Source organism: Crocodylus porosus, unplaced genomic scaffold (assembly GCF_001723895.1).
Source record: "Crocodylus porosus isolate Cpor-Errol unplaced genomic scaffold, CroPor_comp1, whole genome shotgun sequence".
Taxonomy (NCBI): Eukaryota; Metazoa; Chordata; order Crocodylia; family Crocodylidae; genus Crocodylus; species Crocodylus porosus.
In genome coordinates, this window is record NW_017728915.1 from 12,360,201 (window position 1) to 12,387,105 (window position 26,905).

The following is a 26,905-nucleotide window of genomic DNA, read 5'->3' on the forward strand; positions in this document are numbered from 1 at the left end:
CCCCTGCTGGCCCCTTGTGGACATGTGCCAGAATAATTCTCTCAAAAAGCTTACTCAGGATTGAGGTAAGACTAACTGGCCTATAGTTTCCTGTGTCCTCCTTCCTCCCCTTTTTGAAGATGGGAACCACGTTGGCCCCCGTCCAGTCCTCTGGCACCACACCAGAGCACCATGAGTGCTCATAAAGCCGTGCCAGGGGTCCCGCAATGATCTCAGCTACTTCCCTCAGCACTCTGGGGTGGAGATCATCCAGACCAGCGGATGTAATTACATCCAGTCCCTCCAAAAGTAATTGTAGGGGGAGGAAATGCACTTCCTTATTAGGGATGTACAAAGCTTCTGTCCTGGATTTGATTTGGTGGAGATTCTACCTGACTTGGTGGCTGAATCGCTGAATCTCTGAATCTGAAACGAATCAGTGAGCCCTTTAATCTCTCTGAATCGAACTACAACCCTCCAAACTGATTAGAAAGATTCGGCGATTCAGACATAGACACAGCTTTAAATGTTTTTTTCTACACACCTCTAGGTACCAGGTGGCTCATGAATGCTTCAATGCTGGGGTGGATGAAGTGTCCCACAGGAGCGCAGTGGGGTCCCCAGTGAGCTCAGCAGCAGACCCAGAAGTGGACCAAAAGCCCTTCTGGTCCACTTTCAGGTACACCGGGGAGCATGCAGGTGGCTCCCCCATGCCCTTCCGGCTCGGCGACTGGTGCCTTCTGAGTCTGGGAGGGGCACCTGGGGTCTTTCCACAGCCAATCGCCGAGCCGGGAATGGGGGTGTGAGAGAGTCCCCCAGCATGCTCCCCAGACCCTGAAGTGGACCAGAAATACTTCCAGTCCACTTCTGGGTTCACCACTGAGCACGTGTGGAGCCCCCCCGCACTCCTGTGGGACACTCCATCCACCCCAGCATTGCAGCATTCACAAGCCATGCTGGTACCTCAAGGTATGTAGAAAAAACATTTAAAGCTGCGTATATGGAGAATCAGTGATTCTCCTAATCAGTACTGAATCTTCAGATTTGGATTCGGCCGAATTGAATCAGAGACAGTGATCTGAATCAATGAATCAAATCACTGTCCCAGATTCAGGCCTAATCCAAATCGAATAGGGTCCACTTCACATACCCCTAATCCTTATAACAATGTTGTGACTGTCTACCTTCTTCACATAAACAAGTACAGGAAGAGAAGAAAATGCCATCAGATCAGCTGGCCCTTCTCAGCACAGAGGAAAAGCAAGATCTGTGAAAGTTCTCTCCAAACAAAGAAAACAGAAGTTGGAGGTAGGGGTGACTGGACTTCTGTGTTTGGCGAACCTAAAAAATGAAGCCTTAAATTGCTTTAGATCATGACTATTAAAATCCACAATACATCCTTGGTAGAAGATATCTTCCTTTAAAAGTATGTCCATTTGCAATATGATACTGGTGACTTTCACCTTTTTCAAACACACCACAAAAACCTGTAAGATTCACCTAGCCTCGTCGCAGCCCACAACTATGAAATATAGTTTATAAATGAATTATACGTTAGGCTGTTGCACAAAAAGAAATCAGCACTTAATTAGGTTAACTAAGCTAATTAAGCCATGCACTTTCACCTACTGCAAGAAATATTTAGCACTGGAGCCATCCTAAAGGCACCTCATGCAGCACATTACATGTTTTATAGAGATACTGTACATTTCCCACCACTGGGGATGGAAAAAGAAGCCAACACCCCCACAACAACCTTCCTGCAAAAGACCAGAACAAGTATTAGCTGCTAAAGCAGCTGTTTATATTCCCTTCAAGAAAAGTGAGAAAGAAAGAAAAGGGAAGAGCCTCAGTTGAGAAAATAGTACCCAGAAACCCCACACTTCTTAGTGTTCCTATTGCAATTATTGTATAACTTAGGGTCTTAAATTCTGCCTCTGGTATTACTGCTGGATTCTGTAAAAAGCTCAAACAAGTTTTAAATGAAATAGTTAACAACAACATTGTTGTCTGCTAATTAAGATGGGTCTTTTTCCTTTGCTGCACCTAATGAGTTCAACATTGCTAAGCAATGCTTTAAATCTTTCAATCCTTCAAAATGTCAAAAAGTACTTTTCTTGTAAAATTTTAAAAGTAGCTAAATAACAAAATGATTATCTTTGCCTCTGCTGGTAGAAGGGTGCTGCTCTGAGTCTCAAAGGTTTCTGGAACAGCAAGAAAACCTGGTCAATTTCAGATTCTTTCCTGGGACCTGTCTGAAGTGTCGACAAGCAACTAAACTGAATATTAATACACTTTCCATCATCAAAAGCTGTTGCATACCCAAAGGATGAGAAATATTTTAATCAGCTTTCAGCTTGTCTAGCAAAACTCAGTTTATTCCTTTGGGATTATACATCTATGTGCTCAATTTTTGTCTTTGTGCTCTCTCTATATTTTACTTTTGAAACTAGCAGCTAAGAATTCAAATCTGCTGTTTTGTTGGGAAAAGCCATCTAATGCTGTGATTCAATTATAGTACTGTATATTTAACAAGAAAATCTAAAAGATGAAAAGCAGAAGAAAAAAAGAATTGAGAAAACAGCTGTTTCATTGTTTTTAAACAGTAGAGAAATCCCTAGCCTAGTTTTTTAAACAAATATTTAAATAAAATCTGATGACTTTTCAGCATGTGCTTTCTCAACATCCATTTTTAACAAGCTTCATACAAGATATTATCATAAGATTTTTGAGTGACAGTTCCTTGGAGGAATTACAAGTTCTAGTGTTGACAAATATTTACACACAGAGACACACACAGATTTTATATTATGAATACATGAACCACTTGAAGTTAAACAGTGGCCAAGGTTTAGGTTGTTTCTTCCTTTTTTTTTTTTTTAAATATCTTCAATAAATAAAATTACAGTAGAGTGGAGCCTGGCTTTACTGTAATTCCAATGAGAGACTGAGCCAATTATTGTGCTGCTGTGCTAATGAAAATACTGTGTAAGAGTCAACAGGGAAGGACTATATCTAGTGAAAAATATTATCATCCTCACCATCACTGCATGTTTTTAAACCCTAAAGCCTCAGACTAAGATAGAATCAGCATTCCTTGTGCTCCTATCTATGAAGTTACATATAATTTCTACACTTACTTACAGTCTTTGTATTTTGGTCCACTGTTCCCAAGGGGGTACATACAGCAGAGAAGTGCTGCCATTATTTTGGTTCTTCCCCTTATGAAGGGATGTCTGGCACACAGAGGGTACATCTCCATGTGACCTTAATGTAATGCAATAAATTCCGGAGCAGTTAAAGCCAGAGTGAACTGCTCCCAGGTGCAATGTCTACACACGCGCCTGGGACAACATCAGTTTGAGCTTGGGCAGAGGAAGCCGTCAACTGGGTGGGCTGACTGGGTGCAGCTTACGGCCAGTGTTCACACATGTTTTTCAGAGCACTAAATGACCCCACCATAACACAATTCTGTCCCTAACAGGACTACCTTATAGTGGAGTTAATTAGCTTATTGTACCCTAATGTAGACTGTGATGCTACACTCTGCACATGTAGACTGTGGAGCTTTACTGTGGAACTAATTAGCTAACTCTCCAGTAAAGTGCACATATAGCTGTACCCAGAAAGTATGAATCTGTACCTGGGACAGGCTTTCAAGAAGGTGTTCTGCCACTGATGCATTTGGTAACTCCAGAACCCACAACCGAGACCATTGTATAGATAGCATTTTGGGTAAAAAGCCTCAGCATACACTGCTTTCACCAACTAACATGAAAATAATTACCATGCAAACCCTTCTCCACTGACATTGCCTATCACTGTAAAACTTTTTCTTTTGTGCACAGGTATAAACTATAATAGCCTGATACCATAGTGCTTGCAGCTTATGAGCTGCTATTTTAACCAATACAAATGTGAAGTTGGACAGAAAATGACGTTTAATGGCTATGAGCAGTGCAATGCACAAATACTATTTGATTCCATCACTGAATTACTAGGTGAGATTACTGCAAATCACTTATCAAATTTAAGACCCCTACCTCTCTTTGCAGTAACGTGTTGTTAGCTCCCAAACAGGGATTTGTGAAACACCAAAAATATCAACACTGAGTATTGCTATTAAATATAAATATGTATATGTGTGTCATGTAAGCTATTGATAATAATACCTATTACAGGCATCTGAGTTACACAAACTGTCACATTTCCCTTTAACCAATAACCACATTTTGCTGAATACCAACACACACTATACACTAGGTCATATCCAATGGCATAACTCTAGAGACATGATTCTTGATCAGGTCTGAATTTGGTTCATTGTGACTACTCGTTAATTCACTCTATTATTATTTTACAAAGATTCAAATTGAGTACTATGAGAAAAGGGACACTGTTTAGTCCAATTGTGATAAACAATCACATAATTACATAGAAACAAATTAAGAAGATTTGTTATGCTTAAACTTTAAATAAAAAAGCTTCTACTGTGAGAATTATTTAGAGTTCAGACTCACTGGCAGTCCAAGGAGGACTGCCAAAACCTGATGTTAAGTAGAGACATTTGAGAAAAGCCAATAATTATTTTCCTGCTGCAGCATGGTAAACATTAAATAGATAAGCTGCATTTTATTGTGACTACAGCTTCAGGATTACTAAACGGAAGTGTGCACTAAGCAAAAGAAATGAAAAGACTCGCCCAAAAACTCATAAGAGCCTGGACTGGAAATTGAAATGGATCCCTGGATTTCATAAGGTGGATGATCAGAGTGTGCTAAACAGGCTAAGCTCCTGCAATTGGATTCACACGGGTGGAACGCTGTCCCTTTGAGGTAGAACTTATCTATGTCTTGATTTTTCAATTGGATACATGCAATGAAAATTCTTGCATCCATACAAAGCTCCATTAAGCCCCAACTTTTCTTTCACTGGTAAGTCAATATGTAAATAGCTATTTCTTTAAGAATGATTTTCTCTGTATCGGTATGTGTCTGTGTGTGTGTGTATACACACACACACCCACATATATACACATACACACACACGCACACACAAGATATTTGCATCTTTTCAGTTATAGTAATTTTTTTAAATGGGGTATTCTATTTTAGGCACAGATGTTATGAGTGGAGCATATGGTTTTGAAAAACTGAGCTTAAGTTATTTGCTCTAGTTAGGCAGAATTTAGTGACAAAACTAGAATTAAAAGAACCCAGAAATCCTGACTCCCATTCTCAAACCTAACGCATCAAATCACAGTACCTTGCATGCAAAGGCATTGAATTAGTCTGAGCTTCTGTCTTCCTGTCTGTAAAATGAAATTTGTGATTTTCTTTATAAGAGATGAATGATGATAGATGCAAAACAAGTTTTTTCACCTAATATCTTCCAATTAGCGAAAGGATTGGTGACCAAACAAAATAACAGATGCCCCAGTGGCTAGAATCAGTAACTGCTAAAAAAGCATCACTTCATTTGCTTACATACACATATTTAAAAGGAAGACAAAAATGTAGTTCTACATCTACCTAGGCTGTAGGAATTTCTAGCTAGCCTTAGCAACTAGCACAGGAATGACAACACATATGACAAAGTTCTTATAAAGTCACTAAAATGAAGTAACAGGAGAATTGTGCTTTACAAATATTAGTTGTACTGTAGAATAATTACAGCAGCTTAAATGTTGACACTTTTGTCATACTGCCATTTGACATCATGTCCCTTATAAACCAGAAATCCCTTAGTTTATTACTTAGTCATAATAAAAGTTACTCCTGCAAGAAACCAGGAATATTAAGTTTCAACCCAGTATCTCATCTTTTAGCATATTTGTATTTTTATATGCACACACATAGACATACTTCTAAATGTTAAGAGTGAGTGAAAATAAAACAGAAGCTTTGTGATATATTTTATTCATCCTGTTCCCATCTAACCCAGAACTAGTAGCCACATATTTTAAGTGTTGTGGAGAATAAACCGAATAACTGGCCTAATTATGAATGGTCAACCATGTATTTGTTAATCTTTTTCATCAAAAGCTAGAAGATATTTTAACATGCTAATATTTTACTATTCCCAGCAGGTGGCAATTTATTCATAATGTTGTCCTTCTTAAAGCATAATATGAAATTTCCAATCAGAAACCAAACTATTAAAAGTGACAATACTACCACAAAAAAGGAAATCTTAAGCCCAAGTAGGTAAATATATAAATAACTAAATCAAAAGTAAATAATTTATTACACTTTGATATGTGATCAAGATATTTGCAGTTTCCAACGTTATACATCTTAATAAACCACATTAATCTTACAATGAAGGCCTGATTCTGCTCCTATTAAAGTCAGTGATGTGATTCCCATGACTTTGATAGAGTAATATCAAACACCAAAACATACCATATATTAGTTACATCATTGTGTACTCTCTTCAGTTTGAAGCCTAGCATACTTCATAAACAGTTTGTTAAAAAATAAATTGATATGTATTTATACAAGCACGCATGGATAGGCAAGGCATATGCACAAACGTGATGGCTTAGAATATGCAAACTGATCTGTGTGGACAGATTCCTGTGCCAGCAGGACCCCCAAAAGTCTATGGTGCACAATACAAAAACAGAGATCAACCTATATGAAATCAATTGTGAGACAGACTGGGGGACTTCTGTACTTTGTGCCACAGTCTTACCATTAACTTAACCCACATCACATCTCTCTTTCCCCATGCTTTATATACATATATATTTTATATATTCTATAAAATGCATGCATGACTGTATATAAAATATAGATAAAGACAAATATTTTATTTAAATCAACACTGAGATTATTACACAAACCAAGAAAAGTCTATTTATTCAAAGTTGAAGGGGAACCTCCACACATGCTTTCCCTACACATTTGTAAAAGCAAATCTTATTTCCCCTGAGCTGGGATAGTATATTGTAACTTTGAGCTTATTGGGTTATGACAGTTTGTTACAACCTTAATGTTTTCAAGAGCTGTTTTTTCAGTATGTTATGAGTTGCAAGGAAGCTCTGTTTAACATTCCTAGTTTATAATAGAAATGTTATATAATAGAAATGTTAAGAGTACTTCATTCAAACACAGCTCAGATCTCAACTAGCTCATGTAAGGGTTAAAAACAGAAAGTGCTATTCAGTGGTTTGCTCTGATGTTCCTGTAGATATTGTCACTGGATGTATCCTCAGTAGAATTCTATTCAACACCTCTGTCTTTAAGTACAAAGCTGTAGGCTGTAGCAGCTTTAGGAAACATAAGTATCCTTTTTTCTGCTGCACAGTATCTGTGTGTGAAATTCTCTAAAGGGGTTTAAGTATTTACCCTGAACACTATCAGACAGTTTCTAAAATTTTCCTTATCCTGTTGCAAAAACACTTCAAAGAGAATCATAAACAGTCCTTTGTGCTTTCAGCACACATTTTGTTTTGGAGGCTTAAGTCTGAATTCTCTCAGAATTGTAAATATATTTTCAGGAAGATGTAATACACAACAATTTTTTAAATGTTTGCTAGTGATTCTACAGTAAACAATACAGAACCTTCTTTTCTGAAGGGTGAAAATATTGGGGTCAAATAAATTTGTGGGAGACAAAAGGAAAGAGAATCTTTAAGGGCTGGTGGTTTTGAAATTAAAGATATTTTTCTAAGAATGTTTTGCTCTTGGTCTACATAAAAAAACACCGTATAAAAATCTTTTTTTAAAGAGTCTGGCATAAACAGATAAGAAGAGTCCAGAAATTCAGAAGATATGGCTGAAATTTGGTCCTTTGAGTGCCCATGTTGTACCTATATTTCACAGCTCATTAGGCAAATATGATCACCCAGCCGTCCAATAAAGGACCATGAAAACTGTGATATCTATGGACAATGGGAAAGTTAAGGATGAAATTTAAATCTCAGCTCAGAAATAACTGAATTTTTACAGTTAACAGCCAGAATCTTATAATTTCAATAGCCCTGCGTATTTCTCCAAGCTATGAACAAATATTCACTAGTCTTTTTTTTTTAACAAATTTCTTAAATATGTTAGCTGTTTAAAAATGTCAGTTTCTGAAAAACAGGAGGATTTATTTTTAAAATATTCATTCTTTGCCTTATAGATCATTATGATTATTTTTGCACTGTTATACTTGGTGATATAGCTGGACATTTACAGCTTTTTTTTTTATTAAGAAAGAATGCAAAAATATATTATTGCATTAGGCTGAGGTAATGTATGTTAAGTTTCAGCTTAGACTGAAGTGTTACCACCAAACTTTAAGTCTCTGTGAACAGTGGCTCATAAGAGAAACTTTCTTATGTTCATATGCAGCAGTGGTAGAAAATAATGAAACAGAACTCAAAAAGAAAAAAAAATAATTTAACAAGCATACAGCCTTACTTTCTTATATCAATTTGAGATTGATAAAAAGGATTCTATTGAGGATAACAGTAGTAACAAGCATCACACTTAGCTACATAGCTACAAGAAGGAACCCCAAGAGGAAACCGTTGTGCTTAAAGATATCAGATAGAATGGAATGACACCTTGCTGATTATAATCACATAAAATGTGTACATTTCTGTATTGATAGTGCATTTAAAAAATAAAAGAATGATATGTTATACTTAATAACTATTAGCTATTTTAGGATATGAAAACAGTGTAACAGATTATTAAATCACTTGAATTTAAACTACAGTATTAGTAATTATATTCCAAAAACTTACATTTTACTTCTATATGCTTCATTCTTACAAGTGAAATCTTTTATAGCAGGCAGATAGTTGTGTTATTAACTAGAGCTTGCAGTTGTTTATATATTTCTGTATGTTTTAGTACCATGATTTTTTCCCCTTTGCCAAATTCTTACATAAATGGGTGGGATTAAATGGAGCCTAGCCTACCTAACATAATTATATATGTTGTGATTTTATACTGCAATGAAACTGATACACTTTAATAATCCCAGTCTTGGCTCTTACCCACTAAAGTCAATAAAGGTTATTAAGGCCAACTGCCATATAAATACATTGCTATGTTGCTAAATGGACTGTCAAAGCAGGAAATACAATTCATACCATACAACACTAGTAGTGTCTTCATTTTTAAAAGGAACACTGGATACATTAAAAAAAAACCTTTAAGATTTGTCATTCAAACATAAAATCATAAGTAGTCTCTTTATTTCCATTTCAAAAGCAAAAACATTCCATTGCACTATGTTTTGTTTCACCAAATTTACAACAGAATAAAAATAAAAAGTCATAGGATTTCCACAATTCTTCCTGCTTTGGCAGGGTGTTAAACATTTTTATAGGTAAAATAAATGTCAGTTTGCGAGGTTTGCATGATATCAGACCCTGAGAGACAAATTGTCTCTCCACTGAATCTCAGAACAGCTATAGCAAGACTTCTTCACATCACATGAGATTTCAGCTTTTCAGACTTCTCTTTACCCAGAAAGCAAAGCTTGTACAGTCCCTTTCAAATGGTAACTCTCTCTTTGAATTCTGTGAGCATTTACCCTGATGTTGCACATGATAATGTGTTAATCTTGGATGACTTTTTAAAAATAAAATACAAACATTTGAATAGCCTTCATATTTTTAAGGGGGAAAGAAGGGAGGGATGGTTGGCTAAACTGCCTCAGATTTAATGGTCCATAAATTCATGAGGTAATGTTATGGGGAAATGTGATGTTTTATCAGAATGTCATTCAAATGAAAGGTTTAACATTTACATCACAAGAGTGAGCTCTGAGTAAAACTATCCTCGGGGAAAGAAATGCCAGGAATAAGCATCATGATAAAACTGTACGCTTGCTATAATGTATAAAAATATTAAATATAGCCCTGAGGTCTGGAGACATTGGGTTAAACTTTTTGAAGTATTATATTTTCCTGTGCACTAGGCCAATTACAGTTAACAGAAACAGTTTACGGAGAGAGGGGGCAGACAGGGGTTTGGGGATTTTTTATAATATTAGTTAAGCCATTAAACAGGAAAATAAAAGCAAGGACCCTGAGACCTACTTATGTAAAATCTTACATGCATACACGTAAAACTTATGACAAGGGTTGTACAGAGGTAAGTAAAGGAAAACACACTGCTTCTTAAAAATATTTCCTTTTTAAAGAATCTAAACAACTTCTGACACAAGATTAATAGCAACAAGCTACACAATTTCTAAGTTACACAGTAAATTTTTTTTTAAATAAATCCAACTAAAATTATTTTAATTTGGAAAATATACATTGAATGCAGGCCAGAAGATACCTTCATAAATGCTTTTTTTTATTTAACTTATTCTACAGAAGCCAAACATGCATCAAAACGCTGCACTTTTTATGTTAAATTGCTGTTGAATTTGTTAACCCACAATTGATTTCCTGTGTTATGGAATCTTAGAGATTACAGCTAACTTGAAGCAACAGGGATAATTCTTGATGTTAATGCTACATTTCTGTGTATTTTCTCAAGTCTTGTACAGCCCTTGTATTAAAACTGCAGCTCAACAGTGTCCCCTACTGTTGATTTATGTAGAATGTGGAAAACATAGTAGAAACAGAACAAAAGTGAGAAAAGGCTGCCTCTGGGTCCCAAATACAGTACACACCAAATTTATGTATAGATTCAACAAAACAATAGACATTCTCAGTAACATCCTCTTCTGTCTCCTTCAACAGCTGAAATTAATTGCAATTAATGTGTTAGGAGTCATAAAACATTAAAACAATTTTTAAAATTTAAATTAGAAGCAGCTTCTGTCTTGGCCCAAACCTTTGGTTTGCTGATAAATATCATCCTGAGGCCTGTTGAAAGGAGATACACTGACGCCACCATGGTTCTAATTAGAGACACATGGTAATGTCACACCAATTGCAGAAAACCCAGCCCTTGAGGATTCCTGAGTTTGCTGTTTTTCCATGTTCTCAACACACAATGGATATAAAACAATAATCAAATGTCCTTGCCTCTGCCTCATTAAGTCTTGGAGATAGATTGTTATTGGAAAGAAAAACAAACTGAAAAAAACTTTTTTTTTTTTAAACGATAAGTTATTTAAGATACAAAAACACTAGTGGACTGTGTATGCATGTGGGAAATAAAAATGAGACATAAATGCATTAAAAATAAACTAATTATAAAAAAAAAAAAAAAAGGAAAAGATTTAAGTCCAAGGTTCGCTGATTTTTCATAGTACCTAATGTTGCAAACATCTAAATTCCAGTTTTCTGCAGTTTTTCAAGCTTGAGTTGCTTGATGTTTCAAGAAAACCTTTCAATATAGAACAAGTTCCAGCAAGCAAAAACTTCTCAGGTTGAGAAACCCATTTATGCTGTATCTGCTGTTGCTGGTAAAGGAAGAAACTATTCTCAAAATGGAAAGTTATATTTCAAACACAGGGTCTCCTCCTAAGTACATGTGACTGCTGCAAATGAGTCATTGGGATTTCAAATCTCTCAAGGATAGACCCAAATTCAATACTATTAAAATCAATCAGCTACTTCAACAGATGTTCAGGGTTTTTATCTATACTACAGTTTCTTGCCAGCACAGCTCTGTTTGGTCAGGAATGCAATGAGACACGATCTGTAACCAACACAGCTGAGCAGACAAAAGCCCCTACTATAGATGCAATTATATCAGCAAGAAGATGTTTCTGCCAGTAGAGTTTCTTTTGCTTAGGGGTCTGGAATAAGCTATACCAATGAAAATGCAATAATAGCATATTGCTAAAAGCTTCCACAAGCAGACTGCACTGATGTAACTACACCAGTAGTTCAAGTTTGAGATGCTTGCTGTTTCAAGAAAACCTTTCAATATAGAACAAGTTCCAGCAAGCAAAAACTTCTCAGTTTGAGATACCCATTTATGCTGCATCTGCTGTTGCTGGTAAAGGAAAAAACTATTCTCAAAATGGACAGTTATATTTCAAAAACAGGGTCTCCTCCTAAGTACATGTGACTGCCGCAAATGAGTCAACTATTGATGTGTAACATCAATAGTTACACAAATGGTTGACAAATCCCCAGTGTAGATAAAGATAGGGATATCTATTTAAAAGGAGGATACAGGGATCTTAGTCACATAACTAATATTGTTTAAGATACTAGTTAGCTTTGTATTTGCCCAGCTGTTGGTGCAAATGGTGCTAGCCACAGCATGCGCTGGTGTAGATTGCATATAGCTGTTTTAACCTCCAGATCATTTAACCTCTGATATCTCCCCAAGCACTCTTGCTCTCACTGGCAGAATGATGGGGACGGTGCTGAAAACTCCCAGTGAGGACACACTGCTAGACAGTGTGCTGTAATATCCCAGTATGGTAACCATATATTTTACAGTACTACAAACAGATGACAAGTAAATCTTTACCTTTTTTTTTTTTTTTTAAGTTTTGCTCATTGTGGTTTATTATTTCTTTTCTTGCTTTGATAGTCAAAAGAGAAAGGACTGGCATTATATAAAATCCAGAAATGCTGAAAATGTAAAGCCTGATTCTACTGCATGCTTGCAATGTGTGCAGAGCTAACAATGTGTCTGCAGAATTATTCTAAAACTTTTAGAATCTAATTATTGATATTGGTACTTACCATAATCTCCATCTTTTTCCAAAATTCTTCCAGTTTAGCCATAGGTTCAAACCACCAATCAGTGCACTTCCTATAGCGTTTGCCCTGAAACCAAAACTGCCTAAGCCATTCAAATTCAACCTGAAAAACAGAATATATATAGGCAATAACATAAATAATCTGTGTTTATTATTTGGAATTACTGCAAATCTGTTCATATTTGTGTTGCTACTTATAGGACAAGGAAAATGAGAGTTTTTGCAATAACAAACGGCCTCCAAATGTAATTTTATGTATATACACTGCAGCTTTTTATATTTTTGCATGTGAATTTACGGTCTGAGCCAAAGATCACCAAAAGTCAATACAAAACCATAGACTGACTCTACTTGATTTTGGATTAAGCCTCTCTCAATTATGAAGAAAAATCATCTGACAACACTAGACACCTTTACCTCTGAACAGGTACAGCAGAGATTGCAAAGGCATAAACCATGAGATATTGTGACACCCATTACAGGTGAGAAACTAGTCCAGTTCTTGTTAGACTTTATGGCCAAGTACAGATAGCCACATGCCTGCAGGGCCTCAGGCAAGAAGCCAGGGGGTCCTAGAGCACACCTGCCTGCTCAGCTGGAGCAGACAGCTTGGGTCAAGGCAGCTTGCTCACCCTGTGAGGGGGATTTTGCAGGGGAGGTGCAAAGCATCCTGGTATGCTAGAGGACTGAACTTGAATCTGGAGGGGATCTGGGACAGAAGTTCAATAAACCAATTTAACCTAAATCAGTTAAGTCTGATATGACATCCACCTAGATTTATCTTAAACTAGTTTGAGGCATTTTAAAAGCAGTTTATGTGCACTGAACTTCTGTTGTGTTACAGATTTGAACCAGTTTCTGATCACTTATACTAGGTTATGTGTAATTCCTGTCCCTAAGCTCTCACATTAGCTGTTTTGATAAATTACCAGAGGAAGACTGTTTATTCAAGCCTGCTTCTTGTGTTGGTGGTTTTCATGATATAGATACCTGAACTGAGACCACAAGATCATTTCAAAGACATGAACAAAAACTGGATCAGTACTTAGCTGCACTGTATTTGAAAGAGATCTAAAATAAAATACATTATTCCTAAATCCAATTTCCCTGACTTAGGGGGTCTATCATTTACTGCTGCAGTGAGTGGATGAGTTTGCTCCCTTCTATTAGATCTTCATTCACATAAAACAAGCCCCCAACTTCTTATAGCAGCTGTGCAGAAGAACGCACATAGCTTGAGTTAAAAAGAAACCTCTCCGCTTACTGCATCACTGAAGTCACACATTTTGGATACTTTTCTGACTCTTACGTTAGCAAATCCAGTACCATAAAACTATAATGGATCATGCAGGCAGCCTTGAGGAAGTCAGATAAGAGAACATTTCCGTATCAAAAGTGAATTTGAAATTCTTTAAAGAATTTTTTTTGTTAAACTTGAGAATTTAAGCTTTTTTTTCTTTCGATTTGCTAGGCACATTTCTGTTCACAATAATTAAAGCATTTTCATGATACACTTATAAAGCCATGTTGTAGCAAAATACAAATGTAGTGTCACTAGCAGAGTTTCCGGAACAGTTCTAACACCAGTGATATCAGACATTAGAGGGTCTGACAAACCACAAGAAATCTTTATCCGAAAGGGGAAAAAACAGCTAAGTTGCATGCTATATAACCTTGCACCTTTGACGCATTACAACAGAAAACAGAAAACCTGCCTGCAATGGGTTGTTCTTAAATATCATACTTGCACATTACCTTTAGGAGAACAACATCATAGTTATAAAATGTGAAGACCACATAGCCTACTCATAAATTTTCAAGCTTAGTCCTTCCATTCATCTACTCTGTAAATCACATTTTTATAGTGATTTACAGTCCTAGTCATTTAGAATTTTGTATTTATCTTTGTTATGGTAGTTATGTTTCACAGACTCAAAACCACTTTAATCTTCACCTGTTACCACAAAGAATTTTTGTTTTGTTTTCCACTACTGAACTGTGTGGCAAGCAAAGGGTACTTGTAAAGGAAACAATAATGAAAATGGTTTAAAGACTTCACCTAAGAACACCTTTCTCCAAGGATAAAGAGAAGTCTGAAAGTGTTTTCATTGGTGCTATTGCTTTGATATGTGTAACTGATTTCAATAAAAGCTGTTTAAACAACAAAACTATACAGACAATATTAAAATAACTCTATTGGAGAAAAAAGACATCAACAGGATTAGAAGACATTAGTTAACAGAAGTAAATCTTAAATGTTTTGAGAGGAAAGCTGCAAGCCTAGCTCAGATTTCCTTAGTATACAGGTTTAACAACACGTCTTTCTTAATAAAGTTCAAGTGAAGTTTATTGCTCTTACAGAATTAGCCATATATGAAGCGTCAAGACTTATTTTGTCAAGCTTCTCTGGGATTAATTTTCAGGTGTGTTGAGCTTCTACAGCTTTCACTGACTTTAAACACTTTGTGCCCAACACCTCTGAAAATTCAGCCCAGGGTTGTGTACATATGTGGGCTTTTATTTCTTGCTGGCCTCTTTCAATAAAAAGGCTGTAACCTATAAAGCGTGGCAACCATAATGTTTCAGGAAATAAATCATAGAGGGCCATTAATCAATGAAGAGTTCTGCTTAAAAAAAAAATCGATGTTACAATATGGCCCATTGTGACAAGAATGTGAATTTAGTCAATCTGAATTTTGACTAATTATATTGATTTGTCTGCTTGATCTATGTAAATTCAATCTCATTTAAATCTTGGCACCTTGGTTACATTTTAGATGCTTCTTGGCAGTAATGGAAATTGAGGCCTCACATTTACTCTCCCAGCATGAATGTTGCAAGTAGCTCCACAGTGCTTAGTGGCTTATGACCTAGAAGTGCTGTGTTCTCTAGGTTTGAGATAAAGTTTAGTAGTAAACTAGTTAATTTTGTGCAGGAATAACATGTCTCTTTAGAGCTCAGTGTACCAACCATGCCAAATTGTGACATATGTGTTTATTTAATGATGTGGACTACTGTTCACAAGAGCTCTCAAACTGAGTCCCGAATTCATTTCGTCTCATGTCTCAACTTAGCCTCTCTATAGAGTTAAAAAAGGGTTAAAAGTCAATCATTGTTTTACCCACTAAGTTAGTCATCAAGCTGCCTGACACATGATCTTGGTGAAACAGTCCAGGCATGCAGCATTATTTGGTTTCCAACACAGGAACCAATGGCCAGGAGACTGACTGCAAAGGTAGTCAGTGTGACACACACATTACATCTTTATGCCTTTGCCTAGCTAGATATAAAATATTTTGTTTTTGTAAAAGAAAAACCTTTTTTGTAAACAGACCAGGTTTTGGAATCCTGTGAATGAAAACCCCTTTTTCTTCCTTAATACATAATAGTTCACATCACCTCACATCCATAATCATGGAGAAAAACCAGAGACAGATAACTACTGGCTGCTTTCCAGAAGCCCCTACATTTTATATTCCAAGCCTCTCCTTTTCTTCCCTTTATTAAAATAAAGCACCTCTTTACCATCTATTCTTGGATCAAACAAAGTTACAGAGATATCTCAACTTACCTTCCTACTTCCTGCCCTTTCTATGAATAGCAGAATGCATAGCAGAACAAAAAAGTATCAGACTCAGACAGGTTTAAATGAAGTAGAGGCAAATATATGCAGTACAACAGCAAGACCTGTTATATAAATCATTATGTTTATAAAAGACCCTAGAATAAAGTGAATAAATAAGGCAAACAGATGAATACAACCATTCCTAGAGAAGGAATTCATTTTAAGTCTCAGTATTTCAAGAGAAATAGAAACAAAGAGCCAGCCATTCTAGATCTATCTGGATTAGTTGAGGGAGGAGACTATTCACAAATCAAGATCTGAACTCAGGTTAACAGTTGCTGTGCTTCATCTTTGGCTACTTTCTCTAACATCAGTTTTACATTGGAGACCCAAGCACTGTGGGTAATTAAATGGCAAACAGGCAAAATATATATTTTTCCTGTTTGCCATTTAGTGTATGTATATATATCTATATATAGAGATAGATAGATAGAGATATATATATATATAGAGAGAGAGAGAGAGAGAGAATACTTTAGAACTTATTTTGATGAGTGTTTTCATTGATGATTTCCACCAATAAAAATGAGATCAGAATGAGACCTCATATGTCTAACATCAACTCATCTTCAGGTTGTCCTTTAAACAATGATTTAAGGCCAATTTTAGGTTTATAGTCAATAGTGGGTAGTAAAAGGCCAACAGCACCATTTGACATTTTGTGAGCTAGTGGCTCCTCAGTCAATTATTTAAAGGGATTGGTTATTAAATGCCATCTATGTAGGTGATCTATATTTTCTCTCTTTTGTACTAGCCAGCCACCAACTGTGCTGTCATTTCACTGTGATGTGCTAAAACACGCATTAACCTTCCTTTTGCTGTGTACATCACCAGGCTTCTCAGCAGTGACCTGAGAGTTTAACAACAATAAACTCTTTCAATTTAGCTAGCTGAGGCTTTTTTTTACATCACAATACACTGAGAGCTAAACTCAAACTACTTTTGCCATTGGGAAGGATCTGAGATATGCAAGAGTAACTGCACCCTGACTAGAGTTAGATCAAAGAATTCAACCTTAACTTCAAATCTTCTAATCAAAGGACTAAACCAAAAATAAGTGAAGCCAATACCTTTGATTATGTCAATTTAAGTACTCATGTGCATTCTTCCGAAATGCTTTTCATATGGGGCCTGATCCTAAAAAAAACCTCTGATCACAAAAAAAATCTGTGGGACTGCTCCCACTCTCTGCCCAATCCAGCAAGCCCTCAAAGCAATTCTGAAATCATCTCACCCTAACAAAAACCTGTTATTGTAGCTCCAGATCACTCAAAACAATGGAATTTCTGTGCTCATCTGAAATGCAAAAGATGGGGGTAGGGGAGAAAGGGTGAGACTGTACGTTGGTATAAGTTTTTAGAATATTATATCCATTATTGTTTAAATAATCTGCCTGGCAATATTGTTGGTTTTTCTTTCCCCGCCCCCCAAAAGGTATTTACTTAACAGTGGCTTTTCCCCAGTTCTCTTACAGCTCCATTTTAGATGCACTGAGTAGTTGTACATACTTTTGGAAGTCAAGAGCTACGTCAGTATGGTGAACAACTCAGCACTCAGTCAGCTCTGCCAGGCCATTTATTTCAGTATAAATTACTACTGACCAAACAATCACCTGTTTGCTTAAAGGGATGACTTAATTCAATCTGTAACACTATGCATTACTGTTAGGATACTATATCCCACAATTGTTCAGGTAATTACTTCTATTCTCAATATTATACGTTGCTCACAGATACACTTGTCACCGTACTATTTGTTCTGGAGTTAAGACAGACTTCCCTATGTACTGCTTTGAAAAATCATCAGCAGATACTCCTAATTGAGGGTGCCATTATTTATAATTCTAAGCTACATGCTGGGAGTAAAATGGTTGTGTGGACAAATCCAAGTCACAATGTACTTTGCAATAACGCGAAATACAGACCTAGAATCTATTTTAATGAAAGGCACTATGACACCCAGGGAACTTCAAGTCCAAAGAAATCTAACATCTACTACATTATCCATCAGAGATGCAACCTAAGGTTAACACTGCATTTTCTCTAACAGTGGGATCTTGTATCAAGATATTCAATGCAATGATTTAATTTTAGCAATGAGTGTAAGCCTATATGTTCAGCTGTAAGATATATATCTCTAGTGCCTAAGAGCTCCATGATGACTTCATCTGAGTTACTGTCATCTGATATCTAGTATTGATAAGTGTCATCAATATAAAGAGAAAATTTAGAAAAAGTCCTAAAAGCTAGTAATTGCTATTTAAACTATTGTCTCTAAAGTACTGCTTTACAGTAGTATTTAAAAGTAAAACAAGGCAACATTACTCCTGTGAATCAGAAATAATTCAAGTAGCATATATGGATTTTAAAATCAATTCAAGTCATACCCATAACAGAGATGAAGTTACAATTCTTCTGGGGAGGCCTAGCAAGTAACCAGCAAGTAAACTGCCCATTAGCAAAGATACATGGGGACAGAGTTGTGTTTTTTTCCTATACACATCTTACATTGTAACAACCTACATGTTGTGCTGGGCCAGGAAACTGCAGAAATCCACTCATATCTAGTATAAAAAGTGAAGAAGTTTCTATTTGCAAAAGAAAAGGCTTGTATTATTCTCTCAAACATCTATGTTTCCAGTTAACTTTGATAAGCAACAAAAAAAAGTGTATCTACCACAATGTAACCACAGATAACTTGCCTACTTGTGTGGTAAAAAGAACAATGTCTAAAATAGTACTCTGACATATGGAATTAATCCCTTGAATAAAGGGATGACCTTGAAAATTATGAAAGAGGGCGGGTGGTTATCCTCTTTTCATGTGGAATATGGATCCAATGTTTATTGACTCTTAAGTGTGCAATGCATATAGGCTAACCAGAAAATTCTGCTACAGTGTATACATAGTATATACAGGATACAGCATATATCATATGTGTAACAGGAAACAACACAAAGCAATATTACCTAGGTAAATGCAAAGGCCCAGATCCCCCACATGATGTAAATAGTATACATCTTTTAAAAAAGCTGTGCAAATTTAGGCTGGCTCTGAACAGGCCTAGCTATGCAAACAACGTATGTCTACAGTCTTACTCCTAAGCACAATTAATATTTTGTACAGCACTGCAAATACTAGCCAGCTTTAAAATAGGCCAAAAACTGTTTGGATTAAAACTAAGAGAAAAGAGATTATTTTGCCATTTTTGTCAAATGTGCCACAGTAGCCAAATACTTGTTCCTCAAAGTTTCATGAAGATTGTGAGTTTGTTCTATTACTCAGTAAATACATATTCTGTTGTATGAACTTTAAAAAACAAATCCTCGAAGACTGTTGTAAATACATCACTATACTGTATGTGAAAATTAAACACCATGCTTGTCCCAGTGGGTCAAACAAACCCCGTTACACCAGTAGAAATCCTGACTACTTTAAAATCTATGAATACAACAGCACTGTGAGGTACCACTGAAAATGAAAGCACAAATTGGTAAAATAATGTTATATTGTTTTATATTAACTATGAAGCATTACCTATTTTTCCTATAATGTTCACTACTCATGTCGTGTGTCAAAATCATCAGAAGTTGCAACCAAAGACAGCTCTTTGGACAGCAAAACAACAAACATGTCAGTCTGTCATTTTGAAGACCTTAAAAAACACTGTGGACAGTATTCTTTGTGGCAGTTTTCAGATGTAATTTTATGAAAGTTTAACTCAGCTTCTCAGAAGGAACTGCCATTTTCACAAAAAGAGTGCAAACTTTTGCCAATTTCCTAAAAAGGCCTAATGATGTGTGTCATATTGCAACTCTTCCCACTGACAAAGAGTATTAGAATAACATTTTCAAAGATACCACTATATTTTGTATTTCTCTCTAAACAGGGCACTGCTATTTTCTATCCATCTTAACAGGTAGAATCCACATTGTTTTGCTAAATATGTGCATTTGCTAAGGTGCTTAACCTGAACAAACAACTTTTCAGAGCTCTTTGGATTTCAGATTCCAAACACATGCAGCTATTCACCTGCAGGATCCTCCACACGGGATCAGGAATCTGAGCTATATTATTATTATTCCTAAGAAATAGATTTCTTACACCTTTTCTTATTAAAGAAAACTGTAAAGTAGATTCTCTCTCCCATCACTGTGATCACATGGGTCTTTTTGGAAATGACAGGATGCTACTTCATTGTTTGAGAAACAGCTAAACATGCAAATGTCAGACTTGCTCTTTTTCTTTAATTTAGCTATTTTCTCCTTTTTAGTAGAGTAGAACAGAAAAGGAGAAATTAATAAAATTGGGCACAATGAGACTGATCTGGCTCAAGTTATTCTTTGAATTAACCAGCAGAGGGATCCAAGTGAAAAAGTCCTCCTACTCAGAACAAAGAGCACCAACTTTACATTTATCCCAATCGACACACCCAAAAACAAGAGTCAATGATACTCAAAGAGTTTAGTATGACATTCTGCAAGTTGTTGAATAGCCTTAACTTCCATTCATGTTAGCACCACACCTGCTTCCCACATCAAGAAATAAGGCTTCACCTAGTCTGCAGGGCTTCCACTGTAAACCTGCCCCTCACCTCATTATGAATTCCTTCTACTTCCTTTACAATCGTGACTTCCAGTGATTTCAAAGATAAAGCCACTGATTCAGATTCAGCTTGTAAATTCTGCAGTGCTGTCTCACACTGCCTAAAAATGTACTCCAGGGTCCCTCTTGAGCACTGTAAAAGCAAAATGAAAAAAATATAAATTTATAGGTCATTTGGAAGCAGTAATGTTTAATGCAAACAGAAAATAATTTTCAGTGTCAGCCACTGAATCACAATAAACATTTTTTATACAGCAAGAGAAACAAAGTAAGAAATCTTATATTTGTTATACCCCACAACATCAATACCATTTATATTTTAAAAAGTATAACTCATTAAAAGATACAGTTAAGTCTCAAAAGTAAAGATTTGGGGGGAAATTAATCATTGTGATAAAAATCTGTAAGCTAAAACAATCAAAGACTTTTGAAAATGGCCAATATTCTTTTTCCTCCTCCCCCTTGACAAACAGATTAGTCTTCTAGAGCATTTAACAATTGATCACATCCTCTCTAGTACATGATTCTATTAAGATGGAATATGAATTCCACACAGAGCGTGAAAAGGGAATATATTAAATGGAGAAAACAAGAACTGTATAGGTTTGATTGTTACCTCTTTAATTTGTTTTTTTATGAACATAACTTCCCTCAGTGCTGAAGGAACATGTAAATATCCTTGTGACACAAAAGAAAAGGATATGTCTACATCATAATTATTTTCAGTTAAATATTTATAACTTTAGCTAGATCCCCAGGAATAGCCTTGAATAGAGACCCCCTGGTCTCATAATTCTTTGTATTAGAACTTCCCTACTATACAATATGAGGTCACAAAGGTTTATAAAAACAAAAGTACAAACATCTAAAGGGGAAGCTTTTCAAATTGTGGCAATAAATGTGCATTTTAATGTCAGAACAACACAGTGGTGGGAGTACTAGGTCAGAGAGCTCATTTTTTCTGTAAAGGAAAATAAAGAACCGTTTTCTTCACACATGCAGTATAATGCACATTGTGTTACAGTTTTATACCAAAGCTCAGCTCTAATCGCCAGGGTTTGTTTTGAAAGATGTAATGCTCCAACATGACTGAGAAATCAGACATATCTTTAGACCACCAATTGCTTAAAGTAAGAAATATTAAGATATCATGTTTAAGTTGTAATTCTTTATTTTCTGGTTTATATATGTTTTTATATATAAATATCAACTCTATTTACTAGTTTCATCACTAATTTTCTCTACAATAACTACAAATACGAGCTAACAGGGAAAAATTAATCAACACTAATTTGCATACTTCTTGCTCTCTCATACACACACATGCAATAATAATGCCTTTTTGCCTTGCTACGACAAACAAAAATTATTTTTTTAAATAATTGTTTCAGTACATAATCTATTTTTTCTCCCTCAATCCCTTTCTTTTTGCTTACTATAGAAAGAAAATGTCTGATAACAACAGACAAAATTAAAAAAATAAATAAAATCCACACTCACAGTGATAAATAAAATATCTCTATGCTCCTTTAAATTCATACAGTTATGACAGTTAGGAGTAGCTAAAGAATTAAAGCTAATAAAGAGCACCTACTAACACTTTTCCTGTGAATGGGCCGTGGTATGTCAGGGCAAAGTTCAGACTACGGGCTTTGTGCCACCTCTCTATTTTCATGTCCAGTCCTAGAGGAATTGTTGGCTCCAACTAAAAACAGTCTCATGGCTACACTCAGTTGCTCTGCCTCCTGGGGATGCATTTTGAACATATCTCCCTCCCACCTCTGTTACTAAAACAACCCTTATATTGGAGCTGAGGTAGCCAAAGGTAAACAAAGATTAAATTTTTTTTTTAATGTGATTAAAATTTTTTGCATGTATTTAACAAGTTGGTGAAATATAGTACAGAAGTTGTTGGAGAGGTTAGGTAGGCATAATCTCAAACTTCTTTGCTCATAAACAAAGAAAGTGTACCTAGTCCCATAAAAAAAATCAATGAGACATCTTTCAGGACTAGACTCAAGTATAGCACATAAAGTTCCCTGGAAAAGTCTAAGTCATCAGTAAAACTGTGAATCATAGTTTAAAACAACACTGTGATCCTATATTCACAATGTCTGGCACTACTAATAGTACCAAGGAGCAAAAAGCAAAACAGGTTTCTCCCTCCTACTCACCTCTGCCACTCTGTGAGTAGAGCTGAACCGAGGTGGCCAGCCAGCCAACACACAGTGCTGATGTGTCATATTGAGATCATCTGGGGATAGATTGCAAAATACAATCAATTTCTCTCTATGGAGAAAACTATATTAAAGAGAAAATTTATCCCTGCCATATTTAAGTGCAAGATAATGTACACCACATATTTTGAATAGAAAATAAAGAACCTTGTTTTATAACACATAGCTTTTAAATAATATTACTCCTCTGGGTACAGACAGATATAATAACTATCAAAAGATACTGAATAAGTATCAAAAGTATATCAAAAGATACTGAAAATAAGCTTTTACAATCCAACTGTTAAGTCTACATGATTCTATGCAAATGCAAGTGTAGGAAAATTTCTCCAACTTTAATCCTGCTTTATTTAAGAATGAAGTTGGGCAATATAGTTAACTGATATCAGTACAGGTACTATGCACACATAACAGCTAATGCATGATGCTGAGCAGCAGCTCCCCTGACCTCTCTTAAACAAGCTAAAATTACATTTGTCCATAGCCTTGGATCTTTTATATTTATCTTCACTTGTAGATCTCAAGTGCTTAAAAGAGGAAGGTAAGAAGATAGAAAAAAAATGGCAAACACACATTAAGGCTAGGTACAGACATTTGGGGAGGTGAGATCACATTCAAAATTTTCACCCGATCTAACTTAATTCTCCCAGGTGCAGACCTTACGCTTAGAGTGCAGACAGAAGTGCAGCTCTCAGCTGTAACTCAGAACAATTTCTGCAAAGCTTTCTGAGTTATAGCGTTATCCCAGAACAAACAGAAGTTCACTGTTGGCTCCAGGGGGGTGGGCAGTCTAGTTGCCAGCCAGGTTCCCTTAGCAATGGCCACAGCTGTCAGCCAGTGCTCACTGTTTTCAGAACGGGAGGGGGTAAAGGGCAGCACAGGCAGTTCATTCTTGGGGCTCCCCAGCTGGTATTGAAGGGTGGTCTGGGTGAACTGAAGCCTCCACACCTTAGGGAGGCTCCAATATACCTGCCCCACCCTCCAGGGGGCCAAAAACCACCCTGACTGAACTCCCTTCACTTCCTTTCCCCTCCTCCTCCTTTGTAAAACAGTAAGATATTGGAAGCTCTGGCAGACACAAGTTACAAAAGAGGCTACATTTTGAAATGTCTTTATCTGATACTTCATCCAATGAAGGATCAGATTTTCAACCAATCCACCATTTTTTAAGCTGTCTGGAGCTGTGTACTTGTCTGGTCACAGCTAAAAAAATGCTGTCTGTGGCCAGATCAGGCAAAAATTGTAACTTCTGCCTGCACCCTTAGATCCCTAGTGAGGTCAATCTAAGTGCTAATTGTACACAAGTTCATGAAGGTTAGATCATTCTAAAAATGACTGACCCACTCTAAATTAACCCTACCTCAGAGGTAGTCTAACTTAGATTGGGTCTGGCGAGACAGATTAAACTGAACTGCTGTACAGTTTCCAGTGTAGCCCAGCAAGCAGCAAAAGCCCAGCCACTGGCCAGAGCCCCAGCCTTAGGGCTGCATTTTTCCTCCCCCCATACCCTTTGGCACCAGGCTATTTTTAGTAAGTTGGGGTGGGAAAAGGGGGAAGGTTGTTCATCTGGAGGTGGGGGGAGGGGGAAAGCAGGGTCAGGGAGCTTAAAATACTCCAGAGGGGAGAGATAAAATGCAGTCATGCTTTAGAAACTTGTAAGGGTGATACAATGAGATTCTGCATTTGCTGTCTGCTAGTGACTATCACTCAATTCTCTCTCACATTTCTCAGTTTATAAGAAAGAAGAGGCTTCCCTCCTATGCCCCATAAGAGAAGTTTTACAAAATATATCTAAGGCTAGAAAAGACAAGCCAGAAATATTGCAACTTGTTTAACATAAGTAATAACCATAGTTGGGTGAACATCAGAATTCTTGTCCTGAAGAGAATTACCATTTTTAAATGATTCTGGAAAAATACTTTTAAAATTTCCCATAGAACAAAAATTGTATAATAAATATTTTTTTAAATAATTTAGAACTCTTTATGAATTCCTATAGATCAGATTGGTTTTGATTTTGAAATGTTTGGACCCTGCAAAATAGGTTTATAGAAGCACTTAAAATAAACAAATGGAATAAGCCTAATGCACCAATGTGATGAGCTCTCATTTCAACAATTAAAGAAGACCCAAAAAAGACAGTCAGAGAAAATGAAGGAAGTGTTGACCAACACAGAGTAAGAAAGCTGGAGGTGGATAAGCAGTAAGAGAACAAGAACAGATAAAAACCTAGGAAAAAGCCTGGGAGGGAAGGAAGAACAAAAATTCTAGACTTGATTGGGTGGGCAAGAGTGAGACACCTAAGGAAGACAGTTTTGGCTACTGCTTTTTCAAGATGTGAAACAACAAATCAAGGAGATGCAAGTTAGAGCAATAAAAACAGGAGATAGCAGAAGTATGAATAGAAACACGGTGAGCAAGTTGCTGTTAAAATAGCGTAAGGTTAGCTGAATGTGAGGGAAAGAGCTGGAAGTAAAAATTACCCCAAGGTAATAAGCAAGCAAGGTACGAGAAAGTAGAAAGTGCTATTTTCAATAGCAATGAAGAAGGCAGGCAGGGAAGGGGAGGGAGTTAAGATGATGAAAAGTACTGGTTTTGTCCTGCTACGCTTGAGCTAGCAGCAAGACATCTGGGATGATGCATCTGAAAGAATCAGAGATGCACAACAGTCTTTAAGTCAGATCAGAGTTGAAAGGTAGTTCTGTAAGTCACCACTGCTAATACTGCAAGATAACTGAAATGTGAAAGGCATAGTGATCATCCAGCAAAATGAAAAGATGGGACCACAGCTAGAGAGCTGCAAGATGATCACAGCAGAAGGAAGATGGAATAGGGCTCTGGTTTTCAGCTGTGTAAGAAAGGGCTATTTTCAATAAGAAAAGGCCTACATTTTCAATTACAACTACTGAGCTAAGATATCAGCTTGAATAACCATCAAGACAATGTGATGTTTGAAAGTATCAAGGAACATCACACCACCACATAAATATGAAGCACATTCATGGTGTCAAATTTGCATACCCCCAGAAAAATGAGTTTCCTTAGTCACTTTTGAAAATTTAGGTCATGAGCATTTTTTCTGATCATATTTTATAAAATCCAATGTCCTAGTGTATAGTAGCATGCACCGTGTGTAGAAGCTTAATATGCTACTCCTTCTCCATTAATGAAAACAAATGTGCTTTGAAACTTTTACTATACTTTGTAAGAACTCTGAAGTTCTCAAATTGACATGTGCATGATGAATAATAATAATTTAGCTGGATATGATTTATTACATGCATTTAATCTAAGGAAAAACAAGCTTTCTTCTTGTACTGGATTTTATAAAAGTTTCAGTATAACGGATATCAGGAAAAACACAGGTGGGTGATTTTATCCTTTAACTTTTCTGTTGTTCTACAACAGAAGAAAACATGAGGACATAATGCACAACCATAAAAGGGAGAAAAACAAAACCAAACCACCCCGTAACTGGATATCCACATAACTTTGTATAATTCCACTGACAAGCTACTTAAATATCACTAGTATATAACATTTGTGGAATGAACCATTTTAATTTCATAGTTTCATTGTTTCTAGGGTCGGAAGGGACCTGAACAGATCATCTAGTCCGACCTCCTGCCATGGCAGGAAAGAATACTGGGGTCAAACGACCCCAGCAAGATGTGCATCCAACCTCCTCTTAAACACCCCCAGGGTAGGAGCCTGCACCACTTCTCTTGGAAGCTGGTTCCAGACCTAGCCGCCCTGACTGTGAAGTAGCGCCTCCTGATATCTAACCTAAACCTACCCTCTGCCAGCTTGTGACCATTATTCCTGGTCACTCC

General features: G+C 36.5%; 1 protein-coding gene across 6 annotated transcripts in view; it reads right to left on the minus strand.

The window, feature by feature from the left end:
- The window catches only part of FTO (FTO, alpha-ketoglutarate dependent dioxygenase), a 423,074-nt gene that overhangs the window by 256,754 nt on the left and 139,415 nt on the right, over positions 1–26,905 (minus strand). For 5 of the 6 annotated variants that reach the window (XR_002101228.1, XM_019535707.1, XM_019535708.1 and 2 more), the window contains exons 5-7: positions 23,010–23,089; positions 20,825–20,968; positions 12,590–12,709 (exon numbers count right to left, since the gene is read on the minus strand). Coding sequence is in view for 5 of the 6 variants with exons in the window: in XM_019535707.1 (XP_019391252.1) it covers positions 12,590–12,709; positions 20,825–20,968; positions 23,010–23,089 (344 nt within the window). In the remaining variant the exon portion in view is untranslated. Of the gene's footprint in view, positions 1–1,163; positions 1,321–12,589; positions 12,710–20,824; positions 20,969–23,009; positions 23,090–26,905 lie in introns of all 6 variants that reach the window. The other variant, XM_019535711.1, reaches the window with a different exon arrangement.